The 27409-nt window shown below is 44.1% G+C and overlaps 1 protein-coding gene across 1 annotated transcript in view; it reads left to right on the forward strand.

Moving 5' to 3' along the window:
* The window catches only part of RAPGEF3 (Rap guanine nucleotide exchange factor 3), a 116158-nt gene extending 91911 nt beyond the window's left edge, over window positions 1-24247 (forward strand). Inside the window, exons 15-27 of the mRNA XM_083169512.1 lie at window positions 306-342; window positions 2256-2337; window positions 4079-4225; window positions 4730-4827; window positions 5236-5361; window positions 6035-6216; window positions 9872-9962; window positions 13928-13978; window positions 18011-18098; window positions 20899-20963; window positions 21464-21518; window positions 22112-22183; window positions 23419-24247. Of these exons, the coding sequence (XP_083025638.1) occupies window positions 306-342; window positions 2256-2337; window positions 4079-4225; window positions 4730-4827; window positions 5236-5361; window positions 6035-6216; window positions 9872-9962; window positions 13928-13978; window positions 18011-18098; window positions 20899-20963; window positions 21464-21518; window positions 22112-22183; window positions 23419-23540 (1216 nt within the window). The 3' untranslated portion in view covers window positions 23541-24247. The remainder of the gene's footprint in view (window positions 1-305; window positions 343-2255; window positions 2338-4078; window positions 4226-4729; window positions 4828-5235; window positions 5362-6034; window positions 6217-9871; window positions 9963-13927; window positions 13979-18010; window positions 18099-20898; window positions 20964-21463; window positions 21519-22111; window positions 22184-23418) is intronic.
* The last annotated feature ends 3162 nt before the right edge of the window (window positions 24248-27409 follow it).

The raw sequence follows: 27409 nt of genomic DNA on the forward strand, positions 1-27409 counted from the left end.
CTTTTGAAGCTTAGTGCATCTGGCCCTATGGGAGAGTTTTAACTGTTTTTTTTTAAAGCAGTAATTATTTACACCTATAATAAACCAGATTGATTTTGCCATGTAAATGATTGCTGCTTTAAAAAATAGGAAAACTCTCCCAAAATCTCTCACTTTCTGATTCTCACAACCTATTACTATATTACTATAACTATTAGGCCCACAGTTTTAGTTTTGGTAATTTGCGACAGCCAGCAGCCCTAGATAGACAAATGTGTGTATCGGCATTCTTTTTTAAACTGGAAACTATTTTCTTGTCTTGATAGAACTGAGACCAGTAGCGGAAACTCCCCACAACTAAAGGCAAGTCACTTTCATTTATATATATATATAGGGTGTTATGACTGGTTGGGGGAGGATTCACGTGGTGAAGATGTCTGATCACCATCATGCTAAGTAAAACGTGTCCTCCTTGATTTTTAAACCTTTCTTCTGTTTTTTGCTACTATGTCCGTTATGCACTTTATATGCCTAATAAATTGATCTTTTTCTGATGTTGCTGGCTCTCTAAAGCATTTTTTATATATATATATATATATATATATATATATATATATATATATATATATATATATACAGTATATGCTTAAGTGAGAAATACATGGATTACAGATGTATAACTAAGACGCATACCTTTATTCAGTAGTAGCTGCAAATAAGGCCATCCGGTGCTTAAATCATCCTATAGCAATCAGTCATAGGTACTTGTGTAGTTTCACGGCGCCAGTATGGCGCTGTGTGTCTCAGGCCCCTTGCGGGGCTCGCTTCGCTCGCCCACGCTGCGGGCTCGGTACCCTCGCCACGCTATTTAAAATCAACTCCATGCCAACATGGATAGTGGAGGTATGAACTATCCATGTTGGCATGGAGTTAAGTTACTTTTTTTAACATAGTTTGTGGCGAGCGTAGAACCCGGAAGTAGCACGGCGCCATGCTGGCACCGTGAAACTACACAAGTACCAGTCATATTTTTAAAAGATTATATTATTAATTCTACAGAGTACAATTACTAGAGCTTCTAAAATTAAAAAGAGGTGATAATGTCCATAGCAACCAATCAGATTCTGTCCTTGATGTTCTAGGATGCAACAGAGAAATTATAGAATCTGATTGGTTGCTGTGAGCAACATCACATCTTATAATTTTTCACCTATCTCCACAATGTATAAATCATGGTTAGACATTTCTCCTATGTGGATCCTGGATAAAGAGCAATATTGACCTGAAGTCAGGGCCGCTGAGAGGTATGCTGGGTCCCGGTAACATTTTGGTGGTGTGGCCTAATTGCGGGGGCGGGGTCACCTCCCACGATTAGGCCATGCCCCCAAAATGTTTAGGTGGGGGGGGGGGGGGGTTGATAAAACAAAAGATGGGTAACTAGAACTGACCCTGAGGGACAGAGCTGGGGGGCGCTCACCAGGAGTGAAGTTTCCTGCAGATGCTTGGAAATAGGGATAGTTAGTCCCAAGGAAAATTGCAGAGAAAACAGGTATACTGTAGCAGCGCACAATTTTGAGAATAAATGAAAAACAGTTACAGATTGGATGATCTTATATCAAGAATTTTAATAATACATAATAGAATTTATAGCATATAGCATATAAAAACAATAAAAGAATATGGGGACACCCCGATAATGTGCTAAGTACCACCGGAGAGTCCATCCTATTATACCACTGGGAATAAATGACTTTAAATAAAGATAGTTACCCCCCTTAATCGGGTATGTGATTCCTCCAACAGTCCTCAGTGTGGTCGGTCCAAGATGGCACAAATTACGGATAGCCACAGGGTAGTTGGTATGTCCAGTCCACAAGTTTGTGGGTGTGGGGACTTTTGCAGAAGATTGCTGTAGTGAATGCAAAATATGAGTGGTACAGTATATGTTCTCTTTGTAGAAATTAATGAGTCTCGGGTTTGATAAAACACTCTAAAGTCAAGGGGGAAGTTTTATTGTCCCCCCCCCCCCCTTTCAGCAGCAGCACACATACAGCATGTGCTGTGCTGACAGCAAGCTCAGCATGAGCTCTCACGCTGTCAGCACACCACATGCTGTACGCATGTGCTGCTGGGCCACCCATTAGGGATGGAGGGGGTCGGCCCAGGGCCCCTCCAGCAAGCCTGCCCCCCCCCCCCTTTGGCGGCCCTGCCTGAAGTGCGGGTGACTGGCTGGGCAGTGAGCGCTTGTTAATGCAAGTTCTGTTTTCTGTTAATAGGTTTACAACTATGGGAACCTTCTTTCCAGTCTAGATGAGGATCAGTCTAGTAACTCGTACACAATTCGAGCCCACAATAAAGGTACAGGAGCCAAACATTCTGTGGAAATTACTAGTAAAGACATTTAAGTAACGTTCGTTTCATTCAACTCATCTGTAAAAAAAACTGTCATGGATTGGGCCAGTTACTGTATAATAAATAAAATATACTCAATGATGACGAAACTACCTTCTTATAATTATATTGCCACGTCGACCTATTGCTTTTGCTGACCTTTTTTCAATGTCAACTTTTTGGTGTTGACCCATTGACAATAGACATTGTCTGTGAGCTATCCAGATTCCAAATCAGAGTACAAAGGAGCTAGGACAAAATCTGGGTACACACTGGTCGATATATGATGTATCATTGGACCATCGGCCAGTGTGTACTAGGGATATGTCTGTGAATAGCGTCATCCACAAGCATATCGCGTCAGCTGTGCAACAGAGCCGTTGTCTAATACAGTATATCTTAAGATATGGTTGGTATGATACCGCACAGACTCAATCCGACGGAGGGACCCAACACCGTTTTTTAATTACTTATTTAAATTTCTATTTTTTACACAGAGAAGCCTGAACGGATCTGACTGATCAGTGCAGGCTTCAGCCAAATATGCCTGAGAAAGTATTTTCCAGTCATATTTCCTGCTGAATTACGGGCAGAATCCAGCAGTACAAATGAGAGTAAATGAGCGCATCACCATAAAACTCATCGCCATATACGGTCGAGTTCTATGGATGTTGTATTCATTCGTACATTAGAATTTGAATGAGCTTGCCTTATAAAATTACGGTAAATCAGCCGAATTCGGCTGATAGTAAATTAGGGAATGCTGATCGTACCCATTCAATCTTAGTAAATTTCCCCCATTGTTTCTACTCACTCACTCCTGAGAAATGTAACCCTAGGGAGTTTGTGTAGCCATATATGAGACACACAGAATTCAGGGGATGTACTGTATGTTGAGCCTTATACCTATTAAATTTGATTACTACAGTTTTTGATTGTGCCTTGCGCTGACCACATTTGCTTGCAGAGGTAGACTCTGCCTGCTCACTGATATATGTCTCTTTTGATTAACAGTATTTATATATATGTCATGGTGGTTATTTTAATACTATATCAACACCAAGAAATGAGTGAATTATTTGCTCAATATCATCGATTTCTTTTGGCATACTGTATATGTTTATATGTCTTCCCTACTTTCTTTGGTCACTTGGACGTGAGAGACTTATAGGGGGGTACTCAATATATGCCGAGTTTCTCACCAGGTGAAAGATTTGCCTATCAGTATTCAATCACAAGCATTTTCCCCCCTTTTATAGCACATTTTCGTCCATGCGAATTTGCTGAAACCACGTGAATTTTCTGCAATTTTGTCGATTTACACAGTTTTGCCAATGCTGGAGTTTTCACCCAGGCGAAAAATCTGCACAGCGAGTTGAATTCACCCAAAAAACGGGTGAAAATTGCTGATTTTTTTGCTTGATGAAAATTTCACCCGGGATTGAATTACCAGATTCTAGCTACAGCTTTTATGGCCATAGGAGCTGATTTTTCCCTCTTTTACAATATTTGATTAAAAGTTACGTTTTATTCAGTAGACAGAGTGCCCCTACCCAGAGTCCTTTTCTTATCCTCCCTTGGATAACTGGCCTTAATCTGCTATTTCCAGCAGATTTATTGAAAATTACTATTATATTGATACATTAATTTGTTTATCTTTCTTTACTAATATCCATTCTTTTCTTGAATCTAATATGTCTTCTTCCAGTGCCTTATGATATATATCTACCAGACCATTCCTGTATAACCACTACATTTGCAGTAAATGCCTCTGTCCAAGAAGTGATATTGTCCATAGCTACTAAGAATGGCTGTGACAGAGACAAAGTCTTGGTTAAAGTGAACTCAAATGGAGGTGAGTGAAAATAATTCTATAAGCTCTGATTTCTCTCTGACTGCTGCTTAATCCCCTACCCACACACCCTGCTATCATTTTAATAAATGTATTTACTAAATCAATGCTAATTGGTTACTATAGCTAACTTCTCCACTGGTCTGCTTCTCAACTGTTTTCACTGCTGGATACATCAGTGCCCATGATCCATCTCCTTAGCAGTGCAAGCCATTGGCATTCTAGTAGCACAGTCTCCGACTCCCACTGAGTCCTGTTGGGAGTCTGGACAAATCTGAGCTCTTATACTACTCCGGTGTCACATGCATCTTCTAGTTGCATTCCATTGGAGAGACGCACTTCTAGGCATATTTCTCAGACTATAAAGCAACGCTGTAAACACACAGAAGAGCACCGTGTGTAATTAATACAGCCCAAATGCCCCCTTCCTATTATGACAGATGTAATCACAAATTACCCGTGGACATCTCTGAATTTAGCAGTACATTGTTTCTTTCTCTGCGGCAGAACAAGTATGCCTGAAACATGAGGACATCGGCATCTTCACTTCTCTGGGAGTCAATGAAAGACTTTTCATCTGTGGTGCTCATGAGCTGTCCACTCTGGTGAGTACCAGCAAATGACATTTTCCCTCTGGCATCGCATTCTAAACGATCACACCAGTAGCAGGCCAAATGCTAGACTTTGCATTGGTTTAATGATCAGGCTACATACAGTAAGGCTGATCAATGAGAACAAACACGTACAGACTGCTTTCATGAGAAAATCAGATTTCTTAGCATGCCTATTAAACATAATTAGGGCCAGCTGTATCAAGCTTCAAAAAGTGATAAAATGGTGAGTGATAAACAACCAGCCAATCATCTCCGACCTGTCCCCAACCCATCCTGTAACATGACAGTTAGGAGCTAATTGTCTGTCTGTTTAACACTCTCCATCTGGTGCTTATTCATGGTTTTTCCTGTTATACTAAAGCTAACATGCGCATCTCTTCTGCTTTGTGTTTTCCTCAGTCTCCACTTCCTGAGCAAATGGGACCAAACTCCAGTAGTTACGATGTCCTGACTCTCATCAGCTCGAAGGACCTTGCACATCATATGACAGAACATGACTGGAACCTGTTTACCAGCATCCACCAGGTACTGCTTTGTCAATGTCAATTTACATGTTATTGGCATGTTTTCAGTCACGTGTGTAATAAATACCATTTTTTTTGTCCCATTCGCCACTTTGATTGTAGTAAAGAGGCTAAAAGAGCCTTGAGGCCCCCCTGCAAGAGCCTCGAGGCACCCCATGGTGCATAGGCTCACAGTTTGGGAACCACTGGTCTAGAGTTTATTTATACAGCAAAAAATCCCATTATGGAAATTTTACAGCTCGCACCTCTTGGAAAACATTCTAAATGGCCTCTTTCACATCCTAAGGTCCATGCACACTGGGTGATTTTGACCAGTGTGTATGAAATCGCTGGGCTGAAAATCACTGCATACACACTGAGTGATTTCCCCCCTGGCCAGTGATTTTCCTCGCTGTGAACGGCTTTCCATAGCAGGACGCTATGGAAAGCCATTCAGACTGCCGGCGATGATGCCGGAGTGCACATCAGTGCTCACCACCTGCCCATACTAACTATGTGGCTTTTGAGTTGAAAGCAGCTCAAGCGACAAAACTAAGCTGCTTTCAGCTCAAAATCACCCAGTGTGTACGGGCCTTTACACACTTATCTCAATGACGACAGGTTTAGCCGCCTTTGTCATGTATTGTGCAGTACTCAAGCTCAGTCATTATATAGTTCCCAATTTGTTTGCTCAGGTGGAGTTGCTGTATCACATATTTGGGAAGCAGAGGTTCCGTTACACCACTACCGCTAATCTGGAGAGGTTTATAAAGCGCTTTAATGAGGTGCAGTTCTGGGTGGCTACTGAAGTGTGTTTGTGCCAGGAGGAGGAGAGGAGGGCACTGCTTCTGCGGAAATTCATCAAGCTGGCAGCACAGTAAGTTGTATTTCTATATAAATGCAATAAAAGAGACATTACCATAGACGATTCAAACAAGTACAGCAATGTAACAGAAATGGAGTATCATTTCTTTATGACCCATTTGGTAGAAAACTGCTTACAGTACCGTTCCTCCCAACTGGCCCAGTTACAGCGGGACAGTCCCATACCTCCCAACTTTTGAAGTTGGGAGGTCGGGACGTTCGCGCGGCTTCGACGCGCATGCTCCCAAAAAGGAGGTGCGGCCTCGAGAAAAGGCCTCTCGCGGGGTGACGCGAACTCCGGCCACGCCCCCATTTTCGCCGCTCGTCGGCGCTGAATAGACGCTGTGCGCATGCGCACAGCGTCTATTCATGCCAGGCTGGGGGGGCTCCCAACTGTCCCCCCCCCACCGCGGGACAATGGCGGCCCCGGGCGGAACACGGGAACGTCCCCGAATATCGGGACGTTCCTGTGGTAAGCGGGACAGTTGGGAGGTATGCAGTCCCGCTAATTGGTGACTGTCCAGCTGTCCGTCCCGCAGGGGGCAGCTGGTGATCGCTGAAGAGATGCCGTGCACATCTCTCCAGTGCAGGTAAGGGATGGTGGAAGTGCAGGAGGGAGCTGTGGGCATGCCACCATAAATGATGATGCAGCACTAGGCCACAACCCCTCTGCCAGAGGCCACATCCATCTGACTTATAGCTCTGCCCCCTTCTCAAGACAACTACGCCTTCGGAGTGACAGTTCCCAGTTTTGAAGACCCAAAAGTTGGGAGGTATGCAGTACTTATCTGAGGAATACAGTTATATTTCATACAGTTTGCATAAATTTTATGAACAGTTAATGGCCCTCATTCTAGTTGAATCGGTACTTAGTGTGATCACAGCGGTGACCGATGTTTAAGATCTGCTCATGCGCATATTCTCATATGCGCATGTGCAGGGCTTTTGCACAGGCACCTTCACCGACTTGCATAGTCACCATGGCGCTTGTACAGGTGGAGGATGGAGCCGGGCAGGGGACATTTGCATGCGAACGCCCTGCATTTCCTGGGTGTACCACGAAAACACTGGGTGCACCCAGGAAATCACAGGACATCAGCCGCCCGTCCATTTCTCGGACCCGGATGCCGTAAGTCTAAGTCAGCCCAGACTGACTTAGATTTGCGAGCAGGGTAGAAATATTCAATGGTCGCCAACCATTTTTGGCCCCGCACACTACCCTGCAAATGGATGTTTATGCAAAACATCCATTTACAAAACGGTGGAGACAGCATTAGAAGCCCGGGGGGAGGCATTAGAAGGCCTGCTGAGCAGCGAAATACCACTGCTTACCAAGACAACCAGAATGACCCCCAATGTGTCTTCTTCAACTAAAGTAACACAGAGGAAAGTGGCTACTAGCAGGTGAATATGGCTTAGGCTTAGCCAGACATTTCTCTGGGCCCAAATCAGGTTAATCTACGAATTTGCAGGGCTGACAATTATGGAATTACCACGCATGCACACGGAACGCTATTTGCATGCGCGAGCCATTCGAGTGAATGGAGCCTGCGGGTGTTTAGTGGTTGGATCGCTGAGTTTTCTGGGAGTGTCCCTGAAAACACAGGCGTTCCCCGGCCGTTGGGAGGGAGGGCACTGGTGATCATTATGTGGACAGTGGTCAGGGAACTCGGTCCTCATTACCCCACACAGGTGCACTGGTGTACTAATTACTCAGACATTTTATAAGGTCCGCAGGTGGAGTTAATTATTTCATTTGTGATTCTGTGAGGAGACCTGCAAAACATGCACTGCGTGGGGTAATGAGGACCGAGTTCCCTGACCACTGAACTAGGTCAACATTCAGTCAATAGGTTGATCACTATTAGTCAATTGTGAAATGGTCAAAAGGACGGCACAAGCAAAACCCAACATGGAAATGGTATACACATAAAAAGATTGATATGTTTCACTGTTTTTTGTGTCTGTTCCATCTGTCCACATGGACCCCCATTAATGTGTACCCCCACATGGTGCTTCGCTCGGCACACTTTACCATTCCAAACTGTAGTCAATGTGAATTGTATGTAGTATGAACAAATTACCTGAAAGAAAACAATTGTGGAAAAACTCATGTCGACCTTTTTATGTTTTGACTATTGCCATTTTGACCTATTGCTTGTGTTGATCTTTTGTCAATGTCGACCTAGTGCAGGTTGATCTTTTGACCATGTTGATGTTTTTCGACCTATTTACTGTTGTCCTTATTACTGTCAACCTAACAACCGGAACCAAATGGCACTAAACCTCAGGGTTCAGCTGGCACTGCATCAGAGGTGGTTTAAAAGAGGTTGTACAGTAGACTCTGGCATTGTGCTGATTGGCTTGCTGCGGCATCTCCTGATTGGCCACCCAGGTGTGAGTGCCTATTGGCTTGTGTTGGGCGCGCCATTCAAAAGATTGAAAGCCTATTGGATGAACTTGCATCCTCTCAGATGCAAATTCCTCCAGGCCAAGGACCCACTGGCTCCACCGCCGAACTCCCTGCTCTGAAAGGGTGCTGCCTGGAGGGAAACTGAGGTAAGAGTCCTCCTCCCCAGCACAGCACCCCTCCTGGTCTCTGCTCACAATGGGATGAACATTTTCATTCTTAAAAAATTCCTAATATTTTTAGTCTGAATTTTCGTCGACAAAATTAACACTTCCTGATCCATGCTCCTGTTGATAGCTCTACTGTGCATGCTCAAATCACTGGAAAAATGGCTGCAGCTGCCATTTTTACAGTGATTTCTGCAGCCAGATATTCCAGTAGACTGCATGAGCTGGTGTCATATAGCTTGTATCACACGTTCTGAAATATGTTGTACTGTAATGGTGTGTACACACGGTCGACATGCTGCCGTGCGATGCGAGTCCCGATGCGATCTGATGGCATCGGGACTTGCATCGCACGGCAGCATGTCAACCGTGTGTGGGAACATGAAGGAGGGCATAGTATAGTACCTGCTATGACCTGGTGACCACTGGGTGCCGGGATGTCAGCGTGCTGCGACACCCAGGGCCGCGGCACATCAAACAGCCCCCCCCCCTCCGCCGTGCAGACATCAGGCCACACCCCCCGCCCTCCTCTTTTTGCTGACTTCTTCCGGCCGGGTCATCAGCGATCAGCCCTGCAGCGCAGCCCTAGGAGAAGCCTCTCTCCCTCTGGCCGCCGGAGCTATAGTGAGTGAGTATTCAGGCACAAAGACTATATAGTGCAGATCTGCACTATATAGTCTTGCCTGCCCTCACTATGTCGCTGCCGATTTGCGCTCACTCGGGAGCGCGCATCGGCAGTGCATCGGGCTCGCAAGCCCTCAATAGTACACAATCGGTATGCGATATGGCTTCCGATGTGCACTATATTGGCAACATCGGAAGCCATATCGCACCCGTGTGTACACACCTTAAGTCTTTTGCACATTTTTATTGCACTAATTCAGTCTTTTGTACTACGCAAAGCACTGCGGAATCCTTGATAACATATAAATAAATCTAATATATTATTATTATTAATAATAATAATAATAATAATAATAATAATAATAATAATAATAATAATAATAATAATAATAGACATTGTGAAACTGTTAACTTGGATGCAATTTGTGAGTATTTCTCCAAATGTAATTCTGTGGTTTTGACTTCAGCCTTAAGGAACAGAAGAATCTGAATTCATTCTTTGCTGTGATGTTTGGCCTCAGTAACACAGCGGTCAGCCGCTTGTCCCGGACATGGCAGGTGAGACATTATACAGGACATTAGTACAGTACAGGTTTGTTATACAGAAATACACAGTTCATTTCATGGAGCTGAGCCAGGGCTCTATATATATCGAAAAGAAGCCCATAGGCTTCTGTGGGGTTACGCCAGCTAGTGTAACCCCCATGGCAAAGCCCCGGTGATGGGGCTTTAATGCATATGAAAATGTGGTAAAAACCCGATAACAGGGTTTTTTACTGCATTTTAGTTTGGCACATCCCACCCTTGATGTTTTAAACATCTAAGAGATACATTTACTAAGATGGGAATTCTATTAAAGAAGGATGTTGCCCTATAGCAACCAATCAATCAGATCCTATCTATTATCTTCTAGATAATAGATAATAGAATATTCTAGAAATAGAATGATTGGTTGCTATGGGCAACATCCCATCTTCAGTAGAACTCCCATTTTAGTAAATTGACCCCTATGTGTAGTAGTAGTAGTAGTACGTTTATTTATAAGGCGCCGTAAAGTGTCCGCAGCGCCGTACATAGCAAACAAAAAAAACAAATGACAAGGTAACGTACAGGGTGTGTTGAAAGATACAGTATAAATAGGGGTATAGCTGGTAGAACTAAAATCAGCATCAGTTCAGAAGTAGGTGTCAAAATTGTCAAGGAGACTGAAGATGAAGTAGAGAAAGGGAAGAACAGGACAGGAGCACAGGTGAGGTAATGAGGTAGGGTGAGTACGTGAGGAAGGAGGGCCCTGCTCATAAGAGTTAACATACTAAAAATAGGTGGGTGGACGAACGAAATACAATAGGATAAGTAGGAACGGAGGGGAACGGAGGCAGGATAGGAGGATCAAAAGCGGTTAGGAGGAGGGATAGGCTAGTCGAAAAAAGTGGGTTTTGAGGGAGCGCTTGAAGGAGGTAAGGGAATCAGAAAGCCTGATGGGTGGCGGGAGGTTGTTCCAGTGCAGGGGGGCAGCGCGAGAGAAATCTTGGACACGGGAGTGGGAGGAGGTGATTAGGTGAGAGGTCAGTCGGCGGTCAGCGATGGAGCGAAGTGGACGGGAGGGAGTGTGGATAGAGATCAGTGAAGAGAGGTAGGGAGCTGTGGAGGAGGAGAGAGCCTTGTAGGTGGTGGTGAGGAGTTTAACCCCTTCCCGACATTTGACGTACATGTACGTCATGGTCGGGAAGTACTTCCCGACATTTGACGTACATGTACGTCATGACTTCAAACTGTCACTGCGTCTAGAGACGCAGTGACAGTTAGGTGATGTCTGCTGTCCCTGACAGCAGACATCCCCCCTCGTCGCCCAGGGGGGGCAGGGGTGCCCCCCCCGGTCGGCGATCGCTGTGATTGGCTGTTCAAATCTGAACAGCCATTCACAGCGTTTCCTGTGTTACCGGCGGCTAAGCCGCTCGGTAACACAGGGATCGGTGGTGATCGGTGCAGCACCGATCACCACCGAGCGGCAGCACCCCCCTCCCACCCGCCGGGCACTCACCCGGCAGCAGCAGCAGCTCCAGCGGCTCCACCGCTACGTCCGGAGCGCACGCTGCGCTCCCCTCCTCCCCCCTCCCCCCCGCAGCAGCAGCAGCAGCAGCAGCAGCATCATGCTGCTGCTGGAAAAGTTAAAAAATAAAATAAAATAAAAAAAAATGTGCAAATGTGTATATATATATATATATATATATATATACACACACATATATATATATATATATATATATATATGTGTGTGTATATATATGTATATATATGTATATATATATATATATATACACACATATATATATATATATATATATATATATATATATGTGTGTGTGTGTGTGTGTGTGTGTGTGTGTGTGCGTATACCGCACCGATCACCTACGATCGCCAGCCCCCCCCCCTCCCACCCGGCAGCCCCCCTCCCTCCCACCCACCCGGCTGCCGCAGCGCCAGCACCCCTCCCACCCCCCCGCCAGCCGCAGCGCCAGCCCCCCTCCCAAAGCTGGTGACCAAAATGGGGTCACTTGTGGGGGGGTTCCACTGTATTGGTGCTTCGGGGGTCTTGCTAATGCGACATAGCACCCGCCATTCATTCCACCACCAAAAATCACTCCTTCCCTTCTGAGTCCTGCCATGCACCCAACTGGTATTTTTTGGTCACATGTGAGGCATTGCCGTACCCGGGAGAAATTGGGGCACAGATTTTGGGGTGCTTTGTCTCCTTCATTCCTTGTGAAAATTAAAAATTTTGAGCCAGAACTGCATTTTTGTGTAAAAAAATAAATTTTTTTACACAAAAATGCAGATCTGGCTCAAAATTTTTCATTTTCACAAGGAATGAAGGAGACAAAGCACCCCAAAATCTGTGCCCCAATTTCTCCCGGGTACGGCAATGCCTCACATGTGACCAAAAAATACCAGTTGGGTGCATGGCAGGACTCAGAAGGGAAGGAGTGATTTTTGGATTTTGCAGCACAGATTCTGGTTGAATGACCCCCGAAACACCCATACAGTGGAACCCCCCCACAAGTGACCCCATTTTGCAAACTACACCCCTCAGGGAATTCATCTAGGGGTATAGAGTACATTTCAAACCCCCCGGGGTTTCACCAATTTTGATACAACTGAGCTGTGAAAATGAAAAATTATTTTTTTTCATTTTCACTGCCCAGTTGTACCACAATTGGTGAAACCCCTGGGGGTTTGAAATGTACACTATACCCCTAGATGAATTCCCTGAGGGGTGTAGTTTGCAAAATGGGGTCACTTGTGGGGGGGTTCCTAACTTTTAGCATCTTATGGTGCCTAGAAACCTACATGGTGCCTAAAAAATAATCTCATAAAAAGGAGGCTCCAAAATCAAGTAGGTGCTCCTTCTATTATGAAGCCGGTGGTTTGGTCACCGTGCACACTAGGGCCACATATAGGATATTTATGAAAACCAAAGAATTGGGGGAATCAATTTTTAGTCACATTTCTCTAGTAAAATCTACTGTGTTCCTTAGAAAAATGTATTAAAATTGAAAATCCGAAAAAAAAATGAAATTTTGAAATTTCACCTACACTTTGTTTTAATTCCTGTGAAACACCTAAAGGGTTAACAAACTTCCAAAATGCTGTTTTGAATACTGTGAGGGGTGCAGTTTTTGAAATGGCATCATTTATGGGGGTGTCTCACATACAAGTCCCTCAAAGTCACATCAGAACTGAACTGGTCCCTAAAAAAATCAGTGTTTGAAATTTTCTTGAAAATTTGAGAATTTGCTATTCATATTGTAAGCCTCCTAGTGTCCAAAAAAATTAAAAGGAAGTTGAAATAATGATGGAAATATAAAGTAGACATATGGTCTATGTTAGTTATTCACTATTTTGAGTGGTATGATTATTTGTCTCACAAGCAGAAAATTTAACATTTTGCAAAACGCTAAATTTTCCATTTTTTCACGACATTTTGGTATTTTTCACAAAAAAACACAGACTGTATCGACCCAAATTTACCACTAATTTGAAGTACAATGTGTCACGAGAAAACAATCTCAAAATCACTGGGATAAGTAAAAGCAAAAAAAAGTTATCCCCACTTAAGTGAGACATGTCAGATTTGAAAAAAATGGCTCTGTCAGGAACGCAAAAACTAGCTCTGTCAGGAAGGGGTTAAAGAGAACTCGAAAAGGAATGGGGAGCCAGTGAAGAGATAAACAGAGGGGGGAGGCGGAGGTAGAGCGGCGGGAGAGGAAGATGAGCCTAGCAGCAGCGTTAAGAATGGATTGGAGAGGTGCGAGGCGGGTGAGAGGTAGCCCAGAGAGAAGGATGTTGCAGTATGTGTATCACAGTTGCTAGGTTTCAACTCCTTAGAGATACAGTAGCCCCAATGTATGGTATGTATCTTGTTTTATATGAATCTTTAGTCATCTGTAAGTCTAAATATAATTTTGGCCCAATGGTAATATTACAAGACAGAAACAGAAAACTAACTTTGGTGTTTATTTCAGAGATTGCCAAACAAGACCCGGAAGTTATACTCCATCTTTGAAAGACTTATGGTAATAATCGGCAGTTGTACAGTTATGGGGTGGGTGGTGTTACAGAGTAGCTGGGCCTCGGTCTTGCTTTGGGTAGATGACAGTGGTGGTCTACAAATGAGGTAATGGGGTAACACGGCTCTGACCTCATCCATGTCACCTGAGATACAGTATATTGCATATCTCCCAACTTTGGCCGGTCAGCAGGCGGGACGCCGCTGCTGCGTGCCGCAGGCGTGCCGAAATTTTCGGGGGGGGGGGGGGGGGGGGGGGGGGGGGGGGGGGGGGGGCGTGACCTAATTTGGGGGCGTGGCCTATACTCGCAGCTCCCCGCGAGGCCACGCCCCCATTTTGACGCTATGGGGGCATGACCCAGAGGCTCTGTGAGCCTCTAGCCATGCCCCCAGCCCCCTGGCTGCGGGAATAGGCGCACAGCGTTTATTCCCCGCTGCTTAGCATCTGACGGGGGGACTCCCAACAGCCCCCCCACACCGCGGGACACTGCCGCCCACGGGTGGGACAGCGGGACAGGCCCTGACAATCGGGACTGTCCCGATAAAATCGGGACTGTTGGGAGGTATTCTAGACATCTGACAATGATGTGCTGGCTTTTCCTGTTGCCGCTAGCATAGGGCCGGATTCAGAGGTGCACACAGTTGCATGAACTGCTGCTGTTTTGTTTGCAGTGGACTTGGGGAAATATTTTAATGACTCAGCCACTGTCTTGAGACATCCACTGCCAGCATCTCCTATCCGCCACTCACATACTGTACATATGCAAGAACTTCGGGAACATTGGGCACAAATCTCACAGGCCCTTTAGCTGCAAACAATTATGCAGTGGCTGACTAAACAGTCCCAACAGGCCTGTGTTTTTCTAGCCACCTGTGTTATGTTCCACAACACACTGACTGCTTGTCACTCACAATCGATAATCATTTGATGTGCAGTGCAGCTTTAGCACATGCACAGTAACAAATAGCCCCACCTCGACATTGCGTGCACCCTTGAATCAGGCCCAAGGTCATGCATCCTGCAAGCCACCACTGCACTGGGACCGATTTCTGCTCAGAAGCCGTATTTGTACCTTACATACTGTACACAAGGCAATTATTTGACAATAAGAATTTTTCAAATGGTTACAATCACACATGTGGCTCTGATACTATGGTATCTTCATAAAATATTCCTGATTATGAACAGATATTGGAGTATATCTATGAGGAAATGATGTAGATGTTTTATACAAAGACGTGTTTATGAAATGTTTATATAGTAGTAGTAGTAGTACGTTTATTTATAAGGCGCCACAAAGTGTCCGCAGCGCCGTACATAGCAAACAAAAAAAAAAAAAAATTACAAGGTAACGTACAGGGTGTGTAGAAAGATACAGTATAAATAGGGGTATAGCTGGTAGAACTAAAATCAGCATCAGTTCAGAAGTAGGTGTCAAAATAGTCAAGGAGACCGAAGATGAAGTAGAGGAAGGGAAGAACAGGACAGGAGCACAGGTGAGGTAATGAGGTAGGGTGAGTACGTGAGGAAGGAGGGCCCTGCTCATAAGAGTTAACATACTAAAAATAGGTGGGTGGACGAACGAAATACAATAGGATAAGTAGGAACGGAGGGGAACGGAGGCAGGATAGGAGGATCAAAAGAGGTTAGGAGGAGGGATAGGCTAGTCGAAAAAAGTGGGTTTTGAGGGAGCGCTTGAAGGAGGTAAGGGAATCAGATAGCCTGATGGGTGGCGGGAGGTTGTTCCAGTGCAGGGGGGCAGCGCAAGAGAAATCTTGGACACGGGAGTGGGAGGAGGTGATTAGGTGAGAGGTCAGTCGGCGGTCAGCGATGGAGCGAAGAGGACGGGAGGGAGTGTGGATAGAGATCAGTGAAGAGAGGTAGGGAGCTGTGGAGGAGGAGAGAGCCTTGTAGGTGGTGGTGAGGAGTTTAAAGAGAACTCGGAAAGGAATGGGGAGCCAGTGAAGAGATAAACAGAGGGGGGAGGCGGAGGTAGAGCGGCGGGAGAGGAAGATGAGCCTAGCAGCAGCGTTAAGAATGGATTGGAGAGGTGCGAGGCGGGTGAGAGGTAGCCCAGAGAGAAGGATGTTGCAGTAGTCAAGGCGGGAGATGACAAGAGAGTGAATGAGAATTTTGGTCGCGTCAGTGGAGAGGAATGGTCTGATGCGTGAGATGTTGCGTAGGTGAAAGCGGCAAGACTGTGAGAGAGCACGAATGTGGGGGGTGAAAGAGAGGGAGGAGTCAATGATGACACCGAGGCAGCGCGTTTGGTCGGTGGACGTGATCTCGGTTTCACCAATGCTGATGGAGATAGTGGGAGAAGAGAGGATGTTCGGGGGATGGAAGATTAGAAGTTCAGTTTTAGCCATGTTTAGTTTCAGGAAGCGTTGGGTCATCCAGGCTGAGATGGCCGTGAGGCATTCGGAGACCTTGGACAGAAGTGATGGGGATAAGTCGGGGGAGGAGAGATAGATTAGGGTATCATCAGCATAAAGGCTAGTATTATTTTTGCAGCCTTTTACAATTGGAAACAAACACAGAAAAAAAGTCTGGGTATTAAAAGCAAGGCCACCATCATAGGCGTGCGCACATTGGGGCAGATGTATTAAGCCTTAACAAGAGATAAATGTAAGGGTGATAAAGAGAGATAACTGTCCATCCAATCACCTGCTAACTGCCATGTTACAGGCTGTGTTTTAAAAAAGTCAGTAAGGAGCTGATTGGCTGGACGTTTATCTCTCCTTATCACCCTTGCATTTATCTCTTGTTAAGGCTTAATACATCTCCAGGGCTATTTTTGTGCAGGCTCCAGCAGGAACTGTGGCCCTTATTCTAGTTCACTCTTTCTGACAAAATATTTCTTAGATGGACAAAACCATGTGCACTGCAGGTGTTACTTGTCCAGAGATAATTAGATTTGGGTGGAGTTTTACACCTGCCTCACCTGCAGTGCAAATGGTTTTGTCCATCTAAGAAATATTTTGTCAGAAAGAGTGAACTAGAATAAGGGCCTCAGTTCCTGCTGGAGCCTGCACAAAAATAGCCCTGCATCTGCCCCATTGAGTGTTACGGGTGCAATACCTTTTACCAAAGACTTTCACTTTTTAGAACTGTTTTCCATTAAAATAAGCACCTACAGTATTAAGCAATTATGTGTGTTTTGCATTATTAATTGTATTACACCATTGTCATATCACTACATACCTGCATCATCCATATATGGTTTTGACTTTATTTGCATGTACTGTTACACAGAGTAATTTGAAGATTAAACCTGAAATAGGCAGGTGAATTATGGTGTGGCTGAGAGACGTTTTATATTGTAGTGAGTGCACGCCTGTTTGGCAGTGTTAGACATGCCCACAACAGGTGGTGGTAGACACACTGCTTTGACAGTGCACCCCCTAATAAAATGTGCTGTGCACGCCTATGGCCACCATCAGAGGGTGACTGCCGGGACTGGAGTAATGGGCCCAGACTGAGATGATATCCCGGTCCTAGCTCCTACTACCAATACCTGAAGATCTGATTCAGGGCTGATGCACAGGTAGGAGTTCTTATAAACAAGGCTTCTCTGTGCACCAGAACCTATGAATCATTCCGACAAGTCCGCAGCTCTCCCCCTATATGTGAAGTTATGACAAGTGAAAGGTTTTTGTTTAGGGATAAGGTAATGGGAAAAGTGTCTACCGGGATTTACTCCCGCAATGGTGTATTGGGTAAGTGGATTGATTCAGTGAAGAGAGAAATAAATTAAATTTGTATGTTTTTGTTAAGGGGAAAGTAATTGAATAGAATAGCATACGTTTGATACGTTCATAAAAAACGATTGAGTTTTAATAAAGTGCTTGTATTTCCCCCATGAAGTTTACTGAACATTTGGTACTACAGTCATTTACCATTGTATTTACCTGCAGCCTGTATATTTTGCATTGTTCAAAGCTTTTTCTTTTGTCGCACTTTTACTAAAAGCAGGTGAATAGCATTCGAGAAGCCATTTTTACATTTGAAAAACATCATGTTTGTTCATCTTTGCAGGATCCCTCTTGGAATCACAGATCTTACAGGCTGGCTGTGGCCAAGCTCACTCCTCCCCTCATCCCATTCCTTCCTCTTATACTGAAAGGTATCTCACATAAATGTTGGTTGCATGTACAGGTTGAGTATTTCTTATCCAAATATCCGTTATCCAAATTATTCCAAAAACCATAGTCTCCAAAATGAACTTTTATTTTTTTTTGCTAAAAACCTATAGAGTACATCTGTAACTGGCACTACTGGGGAAATTACTTGTAACTGGCACTGAATATGTGCAGGAAAATGATTGCTTGCCATTCACATTATGGCCTTCATTCAGATCTGATCGCAGTACAAATTTGTTTGGAAAATGGGCAAAAAAAGAATTAGATTTGGGTGAGTTATTTTGTTTCTGTGCAGGATAAATACTGTCTGCATTATTTTTACACTGCAATTTAGATTTCCGTTTCAACACACCCCACCCAAATTTAACTCTCTCTGCACATGTTACATCTGCCCCACCTGCAGTGCACATGGTTTTGCCCATTTTCCAAACAAATTTGTACTGCAATCAGATCTGAACAAGGGCCTATGTGCCTGAGATTGTACACATACTTTGTTTTAGGTTTTAAAACCTCGTTTCATGCACAAATAAAATATATTTGTGTGTATTTCATGTGTTTATACAACATAAATGCAAGATACCGCATTCAAATATAAAAAATACTGTAAAATACATTACGCAACATTCTTCTTGTCCCGAGCATTTTGGATAAGGGATACTCAACCTGTATTAACATTAACTGGATACATAACAATATTGCTTTAACATGACCAAGCATTGTACATTAGTGTAAAAGGGGTACTAGATGGAGCAGTGGAGAAGAGATACCATCCTCCTACGTCTCTTCAGCACCATCCTCCCCCTTCATCTCTGTAGTGTAATTCCCCTACATCTATCCAGTATCATTCTCCTGCGTTTCACCAACTCCATCCCTGTAATGCCAGCTTCGCCCCTCTGCGTCACTTCAACAACATACCCTCTCCATCCTCACCCTTTTCCCCTTGCCTCTTCAGTCTCACCCCTCCACCTGTGTCTCTCCAGCCTCACCCCTCCACCTGTGTCTCTTGAGCCTCACCCCTCCACCTGTGCGTCTCCAGCCTCACCCCTCCACCTGTGTCTCTCCAGCCTCACCCCTCCATCTGTGCGTCTCCAGCCTCACCCCTCCACCTGTGTCTCTCCAGCCTCACCCCTCCACCTTTGCCTCTCCAGCCTCACCCATCCACCTTTGCCTCTCCAGCCTCACCCCTCCACCTGTGTCTCTCTAGCCTCACCCCTCCACCTTTGCCTCTCCAGCCTCACCGCTCGACCTGTATCTCTCCAGCTGCACCCCTCCACCTGTGTCTCTCCAGTCTCATCTTCTATTGATTTTGTGCACCAGTCACTGCTACTCCCCACTTTATATCGGTTTATGTATAATTTGTCACCCAAGCAGCCTCAGCGATCCCTGACCGGACTAAACACTCGCTCTGCCATATCCCCCACTACCATGTTACCACTTTTTTTCTGCCTCCCTGCATACCGCAGGATTTGAGGATAAGACAGACATGATGATGGTCTCATGAGTCTTATTCTCTGCCTGCCATAAGATGGGGAGGGGGGCTGACCAAGTGCAGTTTCATCCTGTTAAAGATCTTTTATGTGCATAGTCATCTATTTGTCCGCTTATTGCATTTACCAAAACCCCTGTTCTGATTTTGGGAGCTTCTGTACCTCTATGACTCCAAAAAAAAAGGAAATATCCCTCTAAAAGTGTATTCTACACATCGTATATACTCGAGTATAAGTCGACCCGAATATAAGCCGAGGCACCTAATTTTATAACAAAAAAACTGGGAAAACTTATTGACTCAAGTGGGACCCTCACTCGAGTATAAGCCGAGGGGGGCTTTTTTAGGAAAAAAAATGGGTACTTGTGAGTTATCCGGGCTCCCGATTTTGTACTTACGATTTGCATGCGATTTGCATGCGATATCGCATACGATATCGCATACGATATCGCATGCGATATCGCATGCGATATCGCATGCGATTTGCGATTTACATGCGATTTAGCATGCGATTTGCATAAGATTTGCTATTCATTTCATTACCCCACTATCCCCAAAGTGTGTCTATCAACGTGAACCCGAAGCGTGGCGAGCGCAGCGAGCCCGCGAGGGGCGGCGGTACGCGTCCTCCGACCTTTTCATGCCCTACTATCCACTAGGGCGTGGAGTGAGAATAGAATAGTGTGGCGAGCGCAGCGAGCCACCGAGCCCGAAGCGTGGCGAGCGCAGCGAGCCCCGCGAGGGGACGCGGACACCTGTGAAGCCCGCAAGGGCACGCGGATACCTGTGAAGGTGTCCGCGTGCGCTCGCCACGCTTCGGGCTCGGTGGCTCGCTGCGCTCGCCACACTATTCTATTCTCACTCCACGCCCTAGTGGATAGTAGGGCATGAAAAGGTCGGAGGACGCGTACCGCTGCGCTCGCCACGCTTCGGGTTCACGTTGATAGACACACTTTGGGGATAGTGGGGTAATGAAATGAATAGCAAATCTTATGCAAATCGCATGCAAATCGCAAACCGCATGCGATCTAGTACCAAAATCGGACGCCCAGATAACTCACAAGTACCAAAAAATGTTCTGAAAAAGTAGGCTTATACTCGGGTATATATGGTACTTCAAACTCATTTAAATAATCTTCTTCTACACCAGAAGCTCTGTGGAGAATATCTTTTCTGTGGAAAATGTGGCACTGATGGCTATATTACATTACATGTGCTCTCAAACTGTAATATTTTACTGTAGATTCAACTGAGTATATGATATAACATAAGTTCAGCTAATGTTGTTTGTTTTGTAGACCTGACCTTCATCCATGAGGGTAATAGAAGTACATTGGATAACCTAGTAAACTTTGAGAAGATGGTGAGTTACTATTTAAGGTATATTTCTGAAAGTTTCTAAAAGGTAAAAGTGCAGTTACCAATATCAAGTAGAAAATAACTGATTGGATATACCAATCTGACACCATAGAATCTGATTGGATGTTATACCATTAGTGATAACACTGCTGTCACCAGGAAGAACCTTAACCAGGGGTAAAGCGGTTAGATACATTTTTTTAAAATATATATATATATATATATAAATAAATAAATAATCAGACATGTTCCTCCTTTATGTCATCATGAATATTAAGAGTTGATTAGTAAAATAAAATATTTCATTGTATAATAAAAATGAATATCTATACAGAAACAATAAATGATGGGTAATTGAGTAGACAGGCTACAGTAAGGGAGTTAGTATTTAGTTCTGTAAGGAGAGAAGTCCCCACTCGTCCCTAGTGACAACTTTGTTATGTGTTACAATAATAGATGTAAGTGCTCTGTATTTTTATTTATTGGTTGGATCTTTTTTCATAGCGTATGATTGCAAAGACTGTGCAGATGTTTTACAATTATCGCAGCCAATGCTACAGTAAGTACAGTTAGTTCTATACATTTTATTTTGTCATTAGTGTAACATATATTGTGTTTTATATATTGTGTTGATTCAGTTCCCACTGATGAGTCTGTGGCAAAGTGTCCCAGAGTGTTATTGGGCCATATGAGCAGTCACGTTTGTTCATTTATCTCCTGAAATTGGCTCTGTCAGAAATAGAAATAAACATTGTAAAGGTGCCCATGCACTGCTGTAATGTATTGCAGCAGTGTATTCGGGCCACCTGACTCCCTTGAGCAATACATCACGTGATCCTTTCACATGTGATTTATCGCATGCGACCCCACTACCCGCCACCCTGAAGGGGGGGCCGGAGTCATAGGTCGAACAGGCAGAAAGTCTGACCTCCAGATCAGGTGCAATGCACATGGGACCATGCATCAGACCTGAGGTGGACATCACACACATCAGATTTGGATAATTTTCCTGATTCTCAGCCCGATCCATCGGGCTCAGGTGAAATCACCCCAAATCGGATAAGTGTATGGGCAAGTTATTTATTACCAATGCATGATGTGTGGTTTGTACTATATTTAGTGATCACATTGTCCTCTGTTCATCCTTTACAGTTCCCTTGTCACCACTGAGATCTAGAACTCTCCACGTCCTTGAGGATGTCAGCGCTGCTCGGATATCTACGTGTAAGAGCACCCAATCATGTAATGTCTAATAATACGTGCTCATTATAGAGCATGTGTACACACAGGAAGAACACACCCAACATGTGCAATGTATGTCTACTGATACATCTACATTAATGTGGGATGACAGGGCCGTAACTAGAGGGGCTAGGGGGTCACATGACCCAGGCGCTGGATAAGGGGTGCGCTAGTGAGCCGCTAACTCTGGCCCCACTGGCGCTGGATGCCCACTGCCAAGATGTCCCATCTGGCCACCATTAGTCCAGCCACCATGGAGGTGTCCCCAGCACTCACCAGGTGCTGACCGGGGCACGCTTTCCGGATACCTGCTGCCGAGGAATCCTGTCCAGCCACCATGGAGGTACCTTCAGTCCCCAGCACTCACTCATCAGGTGCTGCCCGGGGCACGCTGCCTGGACGCGCTCTGATCACCGCAGCAACACTCTGCTTCAGAATGCAAGTGAATCCCAGAGTAGGTACACAGCCATAACCGGGTGCAGCAGGCTCGCTGAGGGGAGATGCTGGAGTCAGAGAACGGGGTTGTGGTAGAAGGGGAACAAGGAACTGTAATATATATGGTTCCAGATATAAGGAGGGAGCATGAAGCAGAGAGTTGCATCCGTCAAAGCTGCAAGTGCAGAGAGAGGCAAAGTTCCGGAATGGGGATTACATGCACAGTGCACAGGGCAGTATAACAGTCATGGGAACTAGAACAGGAACAGGGCAGCATTGCAGGGGACGAATCAACATAAAAAAAATTTTGTTTTGTGTTTTGGGGTGTCCTGGGTGCCAGAAACCCTAGTTTTGGCCCTGGGGATGAAAGAAATCCACATACACGATAACATGTATTACACCACACTTGCCTACATTTGTAGTCTTATTTAGCCCCACCCCCTCTATATGGAGCTATAATATCCTCATCCTGTTCACTTTACTAGGAAGAAGAAATTCAGGCACTCTTCTATACTTGTATGGGACTGCCCAGAAAATTGCAAAGTTGTGGGAGAGTTGGCAAATTGCTGCATAGCAGTAATAAAGTGCATCATTGTATCTAGAGATGTACAAAAAAGAGCTGTGTTAGTCATCCCAAAGAAACAGGTCTATAGCCAGTTCTCACCTGCATTTAAAATAAGTATTATCTTCTCTCCTGAAAGCTTAGCATCATTCAGACTCTCACACAAGGTTTCATTTTTAAAATGAGATAACCAATTCAAGGGTCTTTCTGTTTCCTGCAGATTCAGAGTACTCTTTGAACCTAAGAAGCCCAGTGACCACATGGGCTCATATACAAAATATGAAGGTGATTGACAATCAGAAGAGGTTAATGGAGTTATCTCGCAGCCTAGAGCCATCCTGATACAACTGACCAGCGTATGTGGAACCCGTAATACTGCAGAAGGAACTGGCAGCAGGCTCCTTAGCAGTTGGTCTGGAATATAATCCCTGTATCAGGGGCACACTTCATCAGTGGATCACAGCCAATATTTGGACTCTACCACCTTGGAGAACGTAGACTGAGCATTACCCTTGCCAACCCTTTGCCATATCTATTATTTCAGATGTTGCCATTTATCTTGATTTTACCATAGGATTTATATTGGTGTTTAGAAAAAAGTTGGAAAGCTTTAAATATATAGGCAATTAAAGCGCTGTACATTGCGTCATCATTAGTGAGCATGCATGATGGTGTTACTTCCCACGGTTCTTCTACAACAACTTACACTACGTTGGGACAGACCTTGTCAATATGGGAGATCGGATTTATTATGATCATGTCCAATAAGAAGTTCTCTTTGAAGTATGCAACATATGTGCATTGGAAAACCATAAAACAAACTCAATGTCATCAACAGTGAAGAAATATACAGCCATGTGTGGAGCAGAACTTTTATTTAAGTGCTTATTACAAAATGGGAGAGGTATAAGAAAGCCATAAGAGGAATTTAAGAAGAAATGAAAGACATAAGTAGATTTATCGTGGCAACTGGTGTATCTATTTTCCATAATGTATGCTTTTATGTGAAACCTTGATATCCTGACTAAACAGTTCTTTGAAGACTCTAATGCATCTTGTGGTTTATAGATACAGAAAAACACATGCTTAACTTTCTCTCTGTGGATACAGAAGGGCTGGCTAAATGGTAAAACATGGTCCCTTATGTACCACCCAATGGTGAAAAATATATATGACATAAGCCTGATGCCATTATCTATACATGTCGATACCTAAAGTACAGTATGTTACAGATAAAGATGGTTAGTGAATTATAATCACACGATCCCAGACCATTAAAATTACGGAACATCAGAACGTCAGCACCATGTGCAGAGCAACACTTGAATTGTGCCATCTAGTGGCCACCAGGACACAGCACGCCTGAAGACCAACCCATAGAGGTAAGGAGCAGCATTAGCCTTTTATTGTATAGGATGAGCTATGGCCAAGGGCGTAACTACCATAGGTGCAAGGGGTGCAGCTGCTATGGGGCCCAGAGCTGAAGGGGACCCATCTTTACTTTCCAAGTAATATGTTTTACATACATTTATCACCATCAGTTGCTAAATAGAGGGCCCTTACAAACGATTGCTATGGGGCCTACGAATATCTAGTTACGCCCCTTGCTATGGCAGAATTTTAGAATAAGGTCACCCACAAATGCACATATATAGAGAAAGCAATAATACACCTGCAAATAAAAAAGGTGAGGTGTTGAGCACAAACAGACCAACTTATACAGGACAAGAATGTTAATCTACCACACCCTGAAGAAGTCATTTGCTATGGAACACCTTGGATACGAGTAGCATCCAATAGCCATACTACCACATATAACCACTAAAGGGGTAAACTTACCAAGATGATATGGGGTGGGGGGGGGGGAGGGGGGGGTTTCTATTGAAGATAGAATGTTGCCCATAGCAACGACAGTCATCTTATTTCTTTAGCAGCTTCTAGAAGAAGCTAGATAGAATCTTATTGGTTGCTATGGGCAACATCCCATCTTCAATATAACTCCCATCTTAGATTATTTACCCTAAGAACTTGGTTAGGAATACTTTGGATTTGCTGTTAACATCTGTAGCAACTGGTGGTTATAAGCTCATAAGAATTACATTTTAAGATGTTGAATTAAATACAATTATCACTATACCACATAATAAATGGCCCTCCGCTTTACATTTTTGAGTGCCTTTAACTTGTCTGCCAACCCACCCACAGATTCACTGTCCGAATGGTAAGGCTATAAACATTTACCACCAGATATGTCTGGCCAGATATCACAACTAGCTGGGTATTTGTCCACAGATTCTGCAGCCACTTCACCGATCTGTGGGCAGGTTGGTGGTGGGCAGGTTGGTGGTACATACATCAAGTGTACCAATATACTGTTAACATGTTTTGTCTTTCGTAGTTTGTCTGCTGGACGAACAACTTATTGTATAGTGTGTACCCAGCATTAGAAAATACCATCATACAACACGATCCTTGCCTGCGAAACTATTGTAAGTCAGGAGTAACAAAGAATACAAACAGTACATCTCGGAGATCATTCATATATTAGGAAGAGAGAACCAGACATGAATGACAAAATACCACAAAGACAGGCTTTATTTCAATAAACATTGATATACAGCTAATCTAAAAACTTTCTATACAATCTACAAATAGATCAAAATTAATACTAAGAACCCCCTCTCATAATAATAATAATAATGATATTTATATAGCGCTTTTCTCCCAATAGGACTCAAAGTGCTTTATCATTGTCTTTACAGCTCGAAATACTGTAATAAACAAGCTTAACAGTGGATGTCAGTGAAATGCTTGAGTAAATAAGTATGTCTTTAGTCTATTTCTAAAGGATTCTACAGTGGGGGCTTCTAGCACTGTGCTAGGAAGAGAGCTCCAAAGGAGTTGGAGCAACAAAGTTGAAAGCTCGACCCCCAGATGAATTCAGGGAAATTCTGGGTACTGTTAGTAGGGATTCGGTATGGAATCCCGGCGTTCAAAAACCCAACGCTGGAATCCCGACAAGGGGGGGGGGGCGATGAGGAGAGCCCCCCCTTTCGGGCACGCTGCGCTCGCCATGCAGCGGGCCCAGTGCCTCACTACGCTCGGCACGCTAATTTATTCTCCCTCTATGGTTGTCGTGGACACGCATGGAGGGAGAAAGTGTCGGCATTTCGGCGGTCGGGATTCCAGCGTCGAGATTCTGAGTGCCAGGATTACGACCGCCGGGAAATTGACTGCATCCCGTTAGTAGTCCTCCTTCAACAGATTGTAGTAATTGAGTAGGACAGTAAGGAATCAGAAGCTGCTGCAGGTACCTTGAGCTCTGGTCATGTAGGGCCTTGAAAGTGAGTAAGCCAATCTTGAAAACGATTCGCCATTTTACAGGTAGCCAGTGAAGGGCCTAGAGAATGGGAGTTATGTGGCTGGAGCGGGGCTGGTTAGTTAATTGTCTGGCGGCTGCATTTTCTACCAGCTGCAAGTGGTGCAATTATTTGGCTGGAAGACCCAGGTAGAGAGCATTGCAGTAGTCTAGGCGTGATGATATAAATGCATGCATGACTTTAGGCAGGTCTTCTGAGGGAATTAAGTGCTTGATTCTGGCTATGTTTCTCAGATGAAAGAATGAGGATTAGATTGTGGCTGACGAATAGATAGATAGATATAAAATAAAAAAAACACGTACATTGATGCCCCCAATTTATATTCTGCTTCTAGAAGTACATGCAGTATATAGATAAAAAAGACAAAACATAATATGCATTATAATCTGACCCGCAAGAGGTATTTTCTTTTTTTGGAATTATTTAGACCAGTCTGATCAAACATGGGAGCTTCATGAATGTTCCATTTAACCCTGTGAACCGATTAGGTTTACCAATGATGTTTTCAAATGAAGAAATACTGTACAAGAAAAAACAACAACACGAAACACCACACACAAAATAGAGCCAGAAGGACATATATAAAGTTTAGTTAAACTTTATTTAACTTAACAAAAAAAATAGACATACATAAAAAGCATACTAAACACCGTATTTGTAAATAAAACATTTCAAATAGCAAAACAACAATTTTAGGTATTAGCAGATGTCTTTTTTGCGATCTGCAGGTTATGATCTAGAAATATACATTTGCATATACACAGCAGTCATGATCAATAATACTCATAATGAGTGCATCCATTTATAGGGAGAAGTCAAAATTAAAAAAAT

This window comes from Crinia signifera, chromosome 2 (genome assembly GCF_055691185.1).
Source record: "Crinia signifera chromosome 2, ASM5569118v1, whole genome shotgun sequence".
Taxonomy (NCBI): Eukaryota; Metazoa; Chordata; class Amphibia; order Anura; family Myobatrachidae; genus Crinia; species Crinia signifera.